Raw genomic sequence first — 14585 nt, 5'->3', positions numbered from 1 at the left:
GGGGTTACGAGGGCCTGCGGCGGCAGTCGGGGGTTACGAGGGCCTGCACTGGCTCTGAGACTGAGAAGAGGAAGGCCCACTTACCCAATGAAGATAAGGCTACCTGATGAAGATTAAATCTGCACACTTCCCCCTTCCTGATTTTTTTTTTGTGTTTCAGCTTTTTTGTTTAATTCTAGTTTTTGTAACTTAGATGGTTGTTTTGGTTTTTGTATCTAGATGGTTTTTTTTTAATTCATGTTTTTGTATCTAAGATTGCACTGGTGAGTAGCAACTTTGTTCGCTTTTCACTAACTCCTGTACTCGAGTACATGTGACAATAAAACCTAATTCTAATTCTGCTGCCTGCGAGGTGTGGTTGTACTGTGATACAAATTTGTCTACAATGAGCTGGATGGTCCAGTTTATCACTTCCTGTCTGTCACTTTTTTTTTTATTAACTGCAAAGGTTTTAGGAAACTTATTTAATTTGTTCTGCTGTCTACATTGATACTGTACTACACAGGATACTTCCAGCCTCACTCAACAATCCTGTTTTAATACAATGTTATGAATCTTTCTTTTGAAAAGTCAGCATTCTGTCAAAATGGCAACACAATTAAATTGGGCTATACAAAAGGAGAGCCAAAAGGAGTTGACATTCAATTCTGCCCTGTGATAGAGGCAGGGCTTACTGCAAGGTTTTTAATAGTTCGCTCAGTTCAGTTCTGAGGGTCACTGAAAACCAGTCCATGGGGACAGATAGTTAATAGGTAGAGACCGAGACAGGGGTAGACTCTGTTTGGATGCTGATTTTTTAGCTGTCCTGCAGGGAAGGAATCAACAGCTAAAATAAAACCAAGAACTGCAGATGCTGGAAATCTGAAACAAAAACAGAAATTGCCAGAGAAACTCGGCAGTCTGACAGCATCTGTGGAGTGAAAGCAGATTCAACATTTCAGGTCCAGTGACCCTTCTTCAGAACTGTCAGAAATTGTCAAAAAATCTGTAGAATCTGTCTTGATCATGTGATATTACCCCCTTAGACAACATTTCCAAATCTACAACCACTTCCAACTAGAAGGACAACAGCAGCAGATACATGGAAACACCACCATCTGAAAGTGCCCTCCCAATCACTCACCATCCCGATTTGGAAACATATCGCTGTTCCTTCAAAGTCATTGATTCAAAATTAGGCAATTTCCTCCTACAGCGCATGGACTGCAGCAGTTCAAGGTGGCAGCTCATACCAGTTCCTCAAGGGCAACTAGGGATGTGCAACAAATGCTGGCTGTGCCAGCGATGCCCACATCCTATGAATGAGTAAAAACAAATGTGCACTGTGGGGTGTTCAAGCACGTGCTGTCCATGGATATCACATGTTAATTCTGGGTCTTAGAACTGTATTATTGTTCTAACTTGGTAAGGTATAGTTGTTTCTTTCTCTCAATACCATCAATCCTTGTAGTTTTACGCTCTTAGAAATGCTCCTGGATCACACACATTGTCTACTTTAAAAATAAAAGGTTACTGGTCCCTAACCAGATAACTGCATAATTTCATGGGCTCACCCAGGATCATAACAAAACTGGTAGTCCACTCTGGAAACATAATATGAATTTACCTGAGTTTAGTAGTGTTGATCAGGTAAAGTTTGGTTTGATACTGCACCAGTGCCCACTGAGGGTTTACACAACCTACAAATGAATGATTCTGTAACATATCTTGAAGGCCTTAGAGACAAAATAGCAAGATAATTAGTACCCTTACCACAATAATGACATCTTATTGCATCAAGTTAAGCAAGTATAAAATCAACAGCATTTCTATTGTATATGTTTTTGTCCAATTTTGCATTCATTCTCACTTACCCAACCAACACTGAATAATGGCTTGGCTAATCTATTTGCAAACAATGACAATACATACACACAAGACCAACACACATGAACTTTGTCTCTCATCCTTCCCTCCTCTGGCAGCAACACACCTAATAGCTAGTGCCTCTACTTAACACCATAAGATTTAGGAGCATAAGTAGACCATTCCAACTATCGAGTCTGCTCTGCCAGTCAATGACATTATGTGATAATCCTCAACTCCATTGAGAGAATGAATTCACCTCATCTGTCTTAGATGGCTGGCCCCTTACGGTGAGGATATACCTTCTGGTTTTAGACTCTCACACAAGGGGAAATGACCTCCCAAAATCTACCCTGCTCAGTCCCCTAAAAATCTTACAAGTTTCAACATGGTCACCTCTTATTCTTCTCATCTCTAACAAGTACAAGCTCAACCTGCTCAACCTACTCAACCTCTTCTCATAAGAAAATCCCTCCAGACCCAGGATCAACTTATTACACCCTTACTGGAATGCCTCCAACGCCCATATATCTTCCCTTAGTTAAGGGTCCCAAAACTGTTCATTGTATTTCAGGTGTGATCGAACCAGTGTCATGTATAGTTTTAGCAATACTTCCCTATTTTTATGCTCCATTCTCATTGAAATAAAGGCCAACAGTCCACTTGCCTTACCTATTACCTGCTGAACTTATATGCTAACTTTTGTGATTTATATACAAGGACTGCTAAATCCCTCTGTGCTGAAGCTTTCTGCAATCTTCCTCCATTTAAATAACATTCAGCTCCTCTATTCTTCTTGCCACAGGGCATAACCTCACATTTTGCCACATTATATTTCATGTTGCCCACTCACTTAACCTATCTGTATCCCTCTGCAGACTCTGTCATCCTCACCACTTGCCTTCCCACATACTTCTATGTCAACTGCAAATGTGGCAGTAGTACATTCGCTTTCCTCATCCAAGTCATTAAAATATACTGTACCTGCATGGTTCTGATTGTTGATCTCTTCTTGTAGGGTGAGAATACTGGTTAAGTTAATAATTCTCCTCTTTGGAAGATGGGCAGCTGTCATTTCACGGCTAGAGTTCACTTCTTTTATCTCACCTGGTGAATCTACCCTTGACCGTTTCCTATTAATAAAGAAGATTTTGCCTTACATAAATATCAAGGTGCATTATTTTAAGATTGATGTACTGACAAATTCTTAACATATTCACCCAATTCTTACAGCCATTCATTTTCCGAGCTGGTTTGTTGTTTCACAGATGTTTCGTTACCATGCTTGGTAACATCCTCAGTGCAGCCTCCGATGAAGCGGTGTGTTTTCCAGCCTGGTTTTTAAACTCTGGGGTCCGTTGAGATGGATTGCCTCGCTTCCGGTTTTCCTTCGTAGGGGGTTGAGTCCAATGTGTTTATTAATAGCATGCTTCGTGGAGTGCCATGCTTCCAGGAATTCTCATGCTTGTCTCTGCCTAGCCTGTCCCAGGATCTTGGTTAACAAGGTGTACAGCTGGATGAACACAGCAGGCCAAGCAGCATCAGAGGAGCAGGAAGGCTGACGTTTCGGGCCTAGACCCTTCTTCAGCGGTCGTAGGAGTCCTGTGGTGAGTTCCAACGTGTTCCTGATGTAGGGTAGCGTGATGAATCTACACGCCCCGACACACTCATCACATTACCCTACATCAGGAACACGTCGGAACTCACCACAAGACTCCTACGACCGCTGAGCATCAGAGTGGCACACAAGCCCACGTCAACCCTACGACAACTGCTCACCAGAACTAAAGACCCACTCCCCGCCATGGACAGGACCAGTGTCATCTACAAAATCCCCTGCAGAGACTGCGAGAAACGCTACCTCGGACAAACAGGAAGGAAACTAACAACAAGAGTACATGAACACCAACTGGCTACAAAAAGACAGCCAATACTCACTCATCTCAATCCACATGGACAAGGAGAACCACCACTTCGACTTGGACAACACCAAGATCCTGGGACAGGCTAGGCAGAGACAAGCACGAGAATTCCTGGAAGCATGGCACTCCACGAAGCATGCTATTAATAAACACATTGAACTCGACCTCATATACATTCCACTACGAAGGAAAACCCGGTGAGGCAATCCGTCTCAACGGACTCCAGAGTTTAAAAACCAGGCGGGAAAACACACTACTTAATCGGAGCTGCACTGAGGACGTTACCAAGCATGGTAACGAAACGTCTGCGAAACAACAAACCAGCTCGGCGAGCCAACCAACCTCAACACCCACAACCTGAGCTACAGATCTACTACAAAACCATTCACTCTCGCTTACAGGTTGTTTTTGAATCTGTTTATTTAACTTACCCATCATCACATGTAAAACATATCATAATTGGGATTATGTTTTTAACTGCCTCAAAACCACAACTTAACAAAAATCAGAAGTAGAAATAAATAGCAACAAAAGCGACGATACCTTTAATTTTTGTCTTTAATTGTTCAGTAATGTCTTTGCTAGCAGCAAGATCTCAAGATCAGCAGACTCCTAGAATTCTAAGGGACGTGGTCCCAACCGGAAACATGGTGAATAGCTTTTCCATTTTCTAATTGGAAATTTTAGGATCAGAATCTGATGCCACAAAACTGACATGAAGTTTTATTTGTCATTTTGCACTTAAAGTTTAGCACCATGGCAGAACACCACGGTCTTCAAGACAAACTTATGTAGGACTTTAAATTAAACTGAAGATGACTACATTTATTTGAAGGACTGCTTCTACGCTTGGCCAAAAGATCAAAACCATCTTTCTTTTCCACTCATGGGAACAAAAATAAGTGTCAAGGTTCAATCACGGTATAATTTTTTTTCACCAGTAATCTGAGCATACTTAACAAAAGGTACTCAATAAATTGATCAGCAAACATTGTGTACAAGTAGTGAATGATTCCAAATCTCAGTTTCAGATTATACATGTATGCAAACGATTCAGGTTCAATACCAGTGTTCCACCACCAGACGCTCAGCACTCAGTGGAGGGGTACTTTTACCACTGCCTGCACACAGCTTTTGTCACCTGTTCATTCAAATCAAGAATCAGGACAAATCTAAACTCAAAATCCACTTTAAGCAAAGCACTGATCAGCTACTCAAAGAATTTAAAAATAAGTCTGCTGGAACCTAACCAAATGGATAAATACATTAATTGCCAAAGAAAAAAGGGATGACATGTTCTTACACCAACAGCTTTACACTTGCTACACCCTGTCAACAGAAAGGTCCTTTTAACGAGCACTATTTCCACAACAAGTAATATTCTCAAAACATTAAACAAAAGAGAACTCTGCAGTTTGAAACTGCCAGTCACTTGTATACAGGAGACAAGATACTTACTGGTTCCGTTTGCCACCTTAGGATATTGCCAACAGCAAGTGGCAAGTGGAGAACAAAGTCACAGGCACCACAGCTGCTGAACGTGACGGTCTTCAGATAGTGTGGAAAACCGTGAGCTCCAACTACAACTTAATCCTACCAACTCCCTCACTTTAGTCAATCTCAATCACCAACTTATAGGAGATGTGACTGCACTGGAGAGGATGCAGAGGAGGATTAACCAGGATGTTGCTAGGGCTGGACAGTTTTAGTTATGGAAAGAGACTGGATAGACTGGGGTTGTTTTCCTTGGAGCAGAGGAAACTGAGGGAGGACATTATTGAAATGAATAACATAATGGGGAGCATACATAAGATAGACAGGAAGAGACTTTTCTCTTTGGAGGGATGAAGGACCAGGGGCATAGATTTAAGGTCAGGGGCAGAAGGTTTAGAAGGGATATGAGGAAAAAATGTTTTCACCCAGAGACTGGTGAGAATCTTGGAACTCACAGCCTGAAAGGGTGGTAGAGGAAGAAATCCTCATAATATTTAAGTATTTAGATGTGCACTTGCAATGCCAAGGCATAAAACTATGCAGAAAAATGTGAGGTGATTCACTTTGGAAGGAGTAACAGGAATACAGAGTACTGGGCTAATGGTCAGATTCTTGGTAGTGTGGATGAGCAGAGAGATCTCGGTGTCCATGTGCATAGATCACTGAAAGTTGCCACCCAGGTTGATAGCGTTGTTAAGAAGGCATACGGTATGTTAGGTTTTATTGGTAGAGGGATTGAGTTTCGGAGCCATGAGGTCATGTTGCAGCTGTACAAAACTCTGGTGCGGCCGCACTTGGAGTATTGCGTACAGTTCTGGTCGCCGCATTATAGGAAGGACGTGGAAGCATTGGAAAGGGTGCAGAGGAGATTTACCAGGATGTTGCCTGGTATGGAGGAAAGGCTGAGGGACTTGAGGCTGTTTTCATTAGAGAGAAGAAGGTTAAGAGGTGACTTAATAGAGACATACAAGATGATCAGAGGATTAGATAGGGTGGACAGTGGGAGCCTTTTTCCTCGGATGGTGATGGCTAGCACGAGGGCACATAGCTTTAAATTGAGGGGTGATAGATATAGGACAGATGTCAGAGGTAGGTTCTTTACTCAGAGAGTAGTAAGGGCATGGAATGCCCTGCCTGCAGACGTAGTAGACTCGCCAGCTTTAAGGGCATTTAAATGGTCATTGGATAAACATATGGATGATAATAGAATAGCTTAGGTTAGATGGGCTTCAGATTGGTTTCACAAGTCGGCGCAACATCGAGGGCCGAAGGGCCTGTACTGCGCTGTAATGTTCTATGTTCTATGTTCTATGGTCCAATTGTTGGAAAAATGGGATTGGCATAGTTAGGTGCTTATTTTTGAATGGCAAGAACTGATGGACCAAAAGGCCTTTTAATGTGCTGGGATTCTAAATAGTCCATTAAGAAATTCAAAGGCTTTCTACATTGACAATTACCATTTACCTGGCTGGGGCACTGGATGGGTCATCATTACAGGGATGCAAAGGTTTCTGAATGATTGCGTTTGAGCTCCCAGCTTCTTCCACAGCTAGTAAGTCAATATCACTTATATCCTCCATCTCAGAGTCCTGACACACAGTCCTTCCATCAGTAGAAACAGTGGTGGGTGGTCCTTCCTGTGGTTTATTGATTGGTTGTAGAAAGGCATCAATTTTTTGTTCCTTGGAGTCTGTCCGCACCATCTGGTGAGCATATGGTTTGTCACTCGAACCTGGAAGCGTAGCTGATGCTGCTGAAGGCTTGATGAAGTCATTGGAGGTTATGGCTGGGCCTGGCAGTAAAGTCTAACAAGGATTTCAAAAGAAATTTCCATTTTATACAAGACATACAAAACTTGAAATGCTTTTGCATTTATTTATTGCTGCCACTCAAGGAATGGAAGCACATAATCCACTGAACTAAATATTCCACTCTCAAAATAGAGACCATAGCTCTCCACGCTACGTTACTTGTTTCTGACAACTGTCTTTAATTCAACATCAGTATTATCAATTGTTTTATTAAATAGGTAAACAATAATTACAAGATCCAGACTAATCTTTGGCAACAAAAATACTTGCTCTATTACCCAATTGGAAAGAAGTCAAGTAGCAAAGAATTTTAACATCTGTAATTCCTTTCATGAGTTAGGTCTGCAGCAGGCCAAGGACTCAATGCCTCTGGCCCATCAGAAGCATGTCTGACTCTTTTGCCTCTCGCTGGCCCCAAAGGTCCTCTTGTTCCCTGGAAGTCTCAATTAGACTGTATAGTCTTTTGACTGAGCTCAAAAGCTTTAGATTATATCCTCTGCTTCTACTTCGTTCTACGCTTTCTTTTTGTTTTTTTTCTTCTTTTAAACTTGGAAGGGAACTTGCAAGTGGTGTATTCATGAGTCTGGCAGTGCTGTCAAAGAAATCTTGGAGAGTTGCTGCTGTGTATTTTCATATAGTACAACTTGCAGTCACTGTAGACCAGTGATTTAGGAAATAAGTGCTTCATGAATGGAACCCAGTCAGGTGAGATGCTTTATCCTGAATAATGTTGGTGGAGTAGAGCTAATATCAGGCAAGTGGATCACATTTCTGAATGGTGTCTTTTAGAAGTGGAAAGGCTTAAAGGCATCAGGTGGTAATTTACTCTATGCAAAATTCCCAAACACTGACCGCTCTTGTAGCCACAGAATTTGTACCGTTTTTTCAGTTAGGTATCTGACATGTGATGAACTGTAGGTGTTGATGGAGGAGGAATTTGACAATGTGATTGCTATTGAATGTCAAGGGGTGGCAGGTAGACTCTCTTGTTGGAGATGCTCTTTGCCTGGCACTTGTGCAAATGTTACTTGTTGCTTAAATGTTGTCCAGATTTTGCTATACATGGGCACAAAATGCTTCAGCATCTAATGAATTGTGAGTGAAAGAGTAGACTATAATCATCAGCGAAACCTCCACTTTGAAATAAAAGCAAAATGCTGCAGGTAGAGAAAGGGATGAATAGAGAATGAATAAATTGTAGAGATAGGACTGTTTTTGAAACAAGTCCAAAAATTCCTTCAGAAGGGATCTGAACACATGCTCCTCAAAGTGGAACATTAAAAGTAAAGTCACCAGTCCCACCAGACCATAGGGCTGCTTTCTCATTCGAGGGGGATGACTGGTGGTGGTTTAACCTGAGGGTCACCACGCCTGAGCGGAAAGGAGAGATTAAGAAGAAAAGCCCTTCACGGAAGCCTCAGCCACTACTGTTGAACCCATACTGTTGGCATCATTTTGCATCACAAACCAGCCTTTCTGTCAGCTGAGTTGACTCCCAAAGAGGGACATTACAGGGACACAGAGTAAAAGTAATAGAACAAGCTTAGGGACTCTTCGATAAAACACCAGTGCAGATTGTATCAGCCAAACAGTCCATTTCTGAGCTGGAACACTCTAACATTCAAACATCATAAAAAAGAAAACCAGCAAGGATTTTGAAGGATAAGGAGTTCTAATTTTAAGATAAACCTGTTCAGAGAACAACTACAATGTTATGACCCCACTAGAAATATACAATTCAGGAAACTTAGCCATATTTATTTGGAGAAGGATTGTAAGCACAATACTGACCTGTGTGAAGTAGGTTCTTGAGGAGTTTGAACCTAGTAGCTTACTTTCGATATGTTGCTGCACACTCTCAATGATACTGTCCTCATGGAGAAAGTGCACTTCGTGCTTCGTGGGATGAACATTGACGTCAACATTCTGTGGCAATACTTCAAGGCTTGAAGAAAAGGAAAACAGTCCTAAATACTGCACATACAGTGAGAATAACTGGAGGCGTCCTTCTCAGTCTATCATATTTACCTCAGATACAGGAAGGGATGTGTATTTTTGGGAAGGTAGGCTGCATAGACAGTTTCAATTGCTTTCCGTAAAGCACTGGATTCCACCAAGCGATCTTAAAAATAATTGAAAGAAAAATTAGATGTGAGGAATCATGGCAGGTCCATCGAGGATATTTGATATTCAAACAATGGCAGAACTACATTCAAATGCAGCAAAGCCTCACGATCAAACCATCATTAGACTGTGTATTAGTTTAGAGATGAAAGCTAGCCTGAAATAGGCACCAATCTCTGGTATGTGCTGGAGAAGAATCACTGAACTTGAAATGTCAACATTGTCTCTCCACAGAAGTTACCCAACTTGGTAACTCATATTTTGTCTGCTTTAGTTACAACTCTTTACCTTTAATAAATAGTGGTTGATTGTTACGAACAGAAAACTGGTCAGTGTCTTCTGTTCAACTCAGTTCATCAGGGAGCACTTGAGGACTTTGAATTTGATTAAATATTTAACCTCTATGATACCAACATTGGTGGACATCAAGTGCCAGAGCACTTTCTCAAGTGGATAATGACAATAAGAAGCTTAAAAACTAATCATTGGCATTTATGAGATGAGTAAAAGATAAACTCAGGAGATTTCATCTACCCCTAAGCAAACAGGCAAGATGACATAAGGAAACAGGGGAAAGGGAATGGAGTTTTACAGTATATAAAGGATTCCTATCTTACCCAGAACCTATTAAGCCTAAAAAGGAGGATCACCATTGGAACTCGTAATGGGTATTGAATAAAAATAGATCAAGTAAGCTAATGTGGAAAACATCCCGGTAACTGTAATCACAAAGTACTAAGGTTTAAGACACAAGTAATACGAAGTTCAAAGTAAATCAAATGGAAAGAAGCTAAAGTCTGAGAATGTGCAGATACTACTAAGAAAGGTAAATGGCAAAACAAAATTGACAAAAAAGATAGAAAAACAATGGGATACAATTAAAAGTGATTAGAGTATTCAGGAGAAATATAATTATCTAAAGCAAAAATCATAACTATCTAACCAACAGTGAAACAACATGGATGGACAGAGAGGCAAAAATTAAAATTTAGACACAGGAAACACAGGAACACCTAAGAAACTACTGACAATGTGTCTTTAATGCTCACACATAATGATTGATATATATGACACACAAATGTCCACCACAGACTGATGAAGCCAGCTGCAAGGTCTGACAAATTCCCATTCCCAGCATGTAGTTTGCTCCACTAGGAAGGGATATGGGAACTTTGCTGAAAGTTTCTCATGCTAGGTTGGTGACTCTTCAAATTTGAAAAAAATTACCCCCCTGCATTCCAGCCTGAATGAGTGCCTCAGCAAAGCGTAAGAGAAATGCAAGAACCTGAAAACTAAGTTCACTTGAAGTACTGGGCTAGAAGAGCGTCCAATGATACCTATTCAGAGGCAGAAGAGCTCACTGCTATCCTGGGAAGACTCAGACAATTAACATTTAAGTTCAGCAAATGAATGTCAGGTTTACATATTAAAGGCACCAAATTTATTTAACATCTGGAGTTTAAACCGAGGTACAGATTGTGCTTGCCAGAAGTTAAGAAAGCAAACAAAAGTGTCAAACTGAGATGGTCTCATTTACATCATTCATGCAACATTAACATCACAAGTAAATTGGACGTAGTTGCATACAAACATACTTTTAAAAATCCATTCTATTTCATACAGTCTAAATGTAAATAAATATTAATTTGTAGGGGTGGAGAAAGATCCCACCTCTCCTTCATCTTTACTTTGATAACATTTTTAAAATGTTCGTTCAAAGGATTTGAGAATCACTGGCTAGGCCATCGTTTATTGCTAATCCCTAATTGTCCGAGAGATGATGACAATGGTAATGAGCAGACTTCTTGAACCATTGCAGTCCATGACTGTGTCGGTACATCCACAGTGCCATTAGGCAGAGAGTAAATGGGATTTTGACACAGTGAAAATGAAGGAATTTGGATAAAGTTCAGAATGATGTATGCCTTGGAAAGGAATTGACAGTGGTGCTAGTGTTCCTATACACCTGCTAAATAGTAGAGTTTGCAGGTTTGGAAGGTGCCATGAAAGGAACCTTGGTGAGATAGTATATACTGTCTGTAATTGGTTTAATGAGTGAATGTTGAAGGTGGTGAATGGATGCTAATCAAGCAGGCTGCTTTGTCTTAGATAATGTGGAGATTAACTGTAATTGCAGCTACTCATCCAGGCAAGTGGAGATATTCCATCAGATTTGTGCCTTGTAAACGATGGATCGGCTTCAAAGACTCAGGAGATGACTTACTCTCTGGAAGATTCCTAGCTTCTGGCCTGCTCTTGTGGCTACAGTATTTATATGGCTAGTCCAGTTCAGTTTTTAAGTTAATGGTAACCTCCAGGATGTTGACAGAGGCAGATTTCAGCGATGGTAACGCCAATTAATGTCATGGGGAGTTTAAAATCCTTACCATAATTTTGTCACCTCCGAGACTCTCTTTCCAAGGTTACCCAGCCTACTAAACACCAAATTTTCCATAACTGCACAGCCTGCACCTTATCCATTGTGATTTCTTGTTCAACCATCACCTTGCTCCTTGATGACTTACAGCAGTTCCCCGAAAGCCAGCCTGGATGAGTGCAGCCCCAACAACACTCAAGAAGCTTGACACCATCCAGGACAAAGCAGCCCGTTTGATTGGCACTACTCCCACAAGCATCCACTCCCTCCACCACCGACGCTCAGTAACAGCAGTGTGTACTATCTACAAGATGCACTGCAGAAATTCACCAAAGATCCCAGACAGCACCTTCCAAACCCACGACCACTTCCATCGAGAAGGACAAGGGCAGCAGACATATGGGAACACCACCACCTCCAAGTTGCTCTCCAAGCTACTCACCATCCTGACTTGGTTCCGTTCCTTCACTGTCGGGTTGTCAAAATCCTGGAATTCCCTCCCTAATAGCATTGTGGGTCAACCCACAGCAGGAGGACTGCAGCAGTTCAAGAAGGCAGCTCACCACCACCTTCTCAAGGGCAACTAGGGATGGGCAAGAAATGCTAGCCAGTCAGCGACACCCATGTCCCGCAAATGAGTAGAAAAGAAAATTGGTTTTGAGTTTCCACAATTCACCCAAAATCAACCAGTTCAGCACAGAGGCTCAAGAAATGTTGTGCACAAGTTATGTTCAGTAGAAGTTGAGATTCCATAATCATGTAAGCCAGTGCAAATGATTATGAGATTAGAAGCTAGATCTCTGGGGAAGGTGCCTCCAGCCATTTACTGGGCTTAGACTCAGTAGAAGGATCTGCCCTGTGCCAGCAATGTCCTCATGCCATGAATGAGTATAATAAAAAAGCTAAGAGCCCAGAGGCATCACTAATGTGTCCCTAAGTGGACATCTAATAGTTGCTGATTAGATACCTACTGCTGCTGGGCAGGTACTGCTGCTGACGACAGAGTCAACACACCTTTAGCAAGATCACTGAGATGGGAACATGTTGTGGAGTTACTCTGGTGCAAGATTTTCCAAAATGTGCATCACCTCGCCAAAACAGCATGGCTAAGATTCTGCTCTGAATATCCTGCCCTAATCCCACACCGTTATAATTCTACGGCTTCAAAATCCATATGAAACCCCATCTCTCCTATTTGCTATTCCAAAAGGGCTAGGTATTCATTCCTTCTCGAGTATCTGTCCATGCTAAAGCTTTATATTACATTTATAAAACAGAACTGCATAGGCATCAGATGTTTAGGCAAGACCCTACTCAGGTCTCTCTACAACTTGCCTCAGGGTCCACAGATTTCTTTTACTCTTTGATGGCACACGAGTTGCTGACAAGGCTAGCATGGGTGGAAGTCACAGAGCAAAGATCCATCACTGCCACAGGCGTGCACATACCATCTTGTGACATGTTACCCAGATGTTGCTGACTTCATAATCGCCATCAAAAAGGCTTTCTTGAAACAATGCAGTCCACATCATGTAGTTACACCTACAACACTGTTGAGGAGTTCCAGAATTTTGACCCTGGTAATACAGTTCCAAATTAGGATGGTGTACGGCTTGGAAGTTTGTAAACAATGGGGCTCCCAGGCATCTGCTGCCCTTGTCCTTCTCGAAGATAGCAGTCATGGGTTTAGAAGATGCTGCTACAGGAGGTTTGCTAAATTACAACAAGACATCTTGTCTATTATACAAGTTGTGAGTCGGTTATGAAGGGAGTAAATGTTTGAAGTGATGGATTGAAACTGATCAAGCGGGCTGCTGGGTGGCATTGAGCTTCTTGAGAGATACTGGAGCTACATTCATTCAAACTGTATTCTGAACATAAATTCTGAAAAATCTTCGAACCTGTCACCATCCAGTAAGTTGTGTGTGTTATGGGTGCAAACAGAGACAAATAAGGGAAGCACAATATGACACTGGGTTGAAAAGTTTCATTTTGTTTCTTTTTCATTATTGCTTTGCAAAAGATAACAACAAGCCTCCTTCTAAAGTCATTCTGATCCTTCTTTTTTCACAAAGTTTTACTTTGGCTGTTGTGCCATGTAACTCTGTGTAGTCACATCTGGTTAATATGTCACAGGATGGTACATGCACACCTGTGGCAGTGATGGGTCTTTGCACTGTGACTTCCACCCATCTGTGTCCCAGGTCAGGCAGAGAAATTTATTAAATGACCAATTGCACTATTTGATGGTGATGGTGATGGTGATGGTGAGAATGTTGTTATAGTGATGCAACTGTGATACTGGCTAAAGTTCGGGGACCTTGAAGCCGCTGCTTTGCCTTCAGATCAGAAAAAGCAGTATTTACAATTCAATTTCACCTCTCAGCACCATTAGGTGCCAATATCTCTCGAGTGTTAAGGAGCATTTTTCTCAAATGAATCTGGTAAACAAGGAAAATCAGAAAGAGATCTTCTGCTATTTCAAGGATTTTTCACTGGACTTTGCAGTTGGCCATTGAATCCATTTGCCCAAATATGGAAGGGAACACTATTATATAATGTAAATGATGCTAATCATCACGCAATAAATTTCTTTTCACATGCTCCTTAACACTCGAGAGATATTGGCACCTAATGGTGCTGAGAGGTGAAATTGAATTGTAAATACTGCTTTTTCTGATCTGAAGGCAAAGCAGCGGCTTCAAGGTCCCCGAACTTTAGCCAGTATCACAGTTGCATCACTATAACAACATTCTCACCATCACCATCACCATCACCATCAAATAGTGCAATTGGTCATTTAATAAATTTCTCTGCCTGACCTGGGACACAGATGGGTGGAAGTCACAGTGCAAAGACCCATCACTGCCACAGGTGTGCATGTACCATCCTGTGACATATTAACCAGATGTGACTACACAGAGTTACATGCAACACCTATGGCCCAATGGCATCAACGTGGACTTCACAAGCTTCAAAATCTCCCCAGCCCAGCTCATCCCCACCCTAACC

General features: G+C 41.6%; 1 protein-coding gene across 1 annotated transcript in view; it reads right to left on the bottom strand.

The window, feature by feature from the left end:
- mlh1 (mutL homolog 1, colon cancer, nonpolyposis type 2 (E. coli)) overlaps nucleotides 1–14585 on the bottom strand; it is a 51246-nt gene that overhangs the window by 7691 nt on the left and 28970 nt on the right. The window contains exons 10-14 of the mRNA XM_048595833.1: nucleotides 9101–9194; nucleotides 8864–9017; nucleotides 6726–7066; nucleotides 2830–2978; nucleotides 1607–1715 (exon numbers count right to left, since the gene is read on the bottom strand). Of these exons, the coding sequence (XP_048451790.1) occupies nucleotides 1607–1715; nucleotides 2830–2978; nucleotides 6726–7066; nucleotides 8864–9017; nucleotides 9101–9194 (847 nt within the window). The remainder of the gene's footprint in view (nucleotides 1–1606; nucleotides 1716–2829; nucleotides 2979–6725; nucleotides 7067–8863; nucleotides 9018–9100; nucleotides 9195–14585) is intronic.

The sequence above is a fragment of the Rhincodon typus genome, chromosome 4 (genome assembly GCF_021869965.1).
Source record: "Rhincodon typus isolate 14 chromosome 4, sRhiTyp1.1, whole genome shotgun sequence".
Taxonomy (NCBI): domain Eukaryota; kingdom Metazoa; phylum Chordata; class Chondrichthyes; order Orectolobiformes; family Rhincodontidae; genus Rhincodon; species Rhincodon typus.
This window is presented reverse-complemented; position numbering and strand designations above follow the sequence as displayed.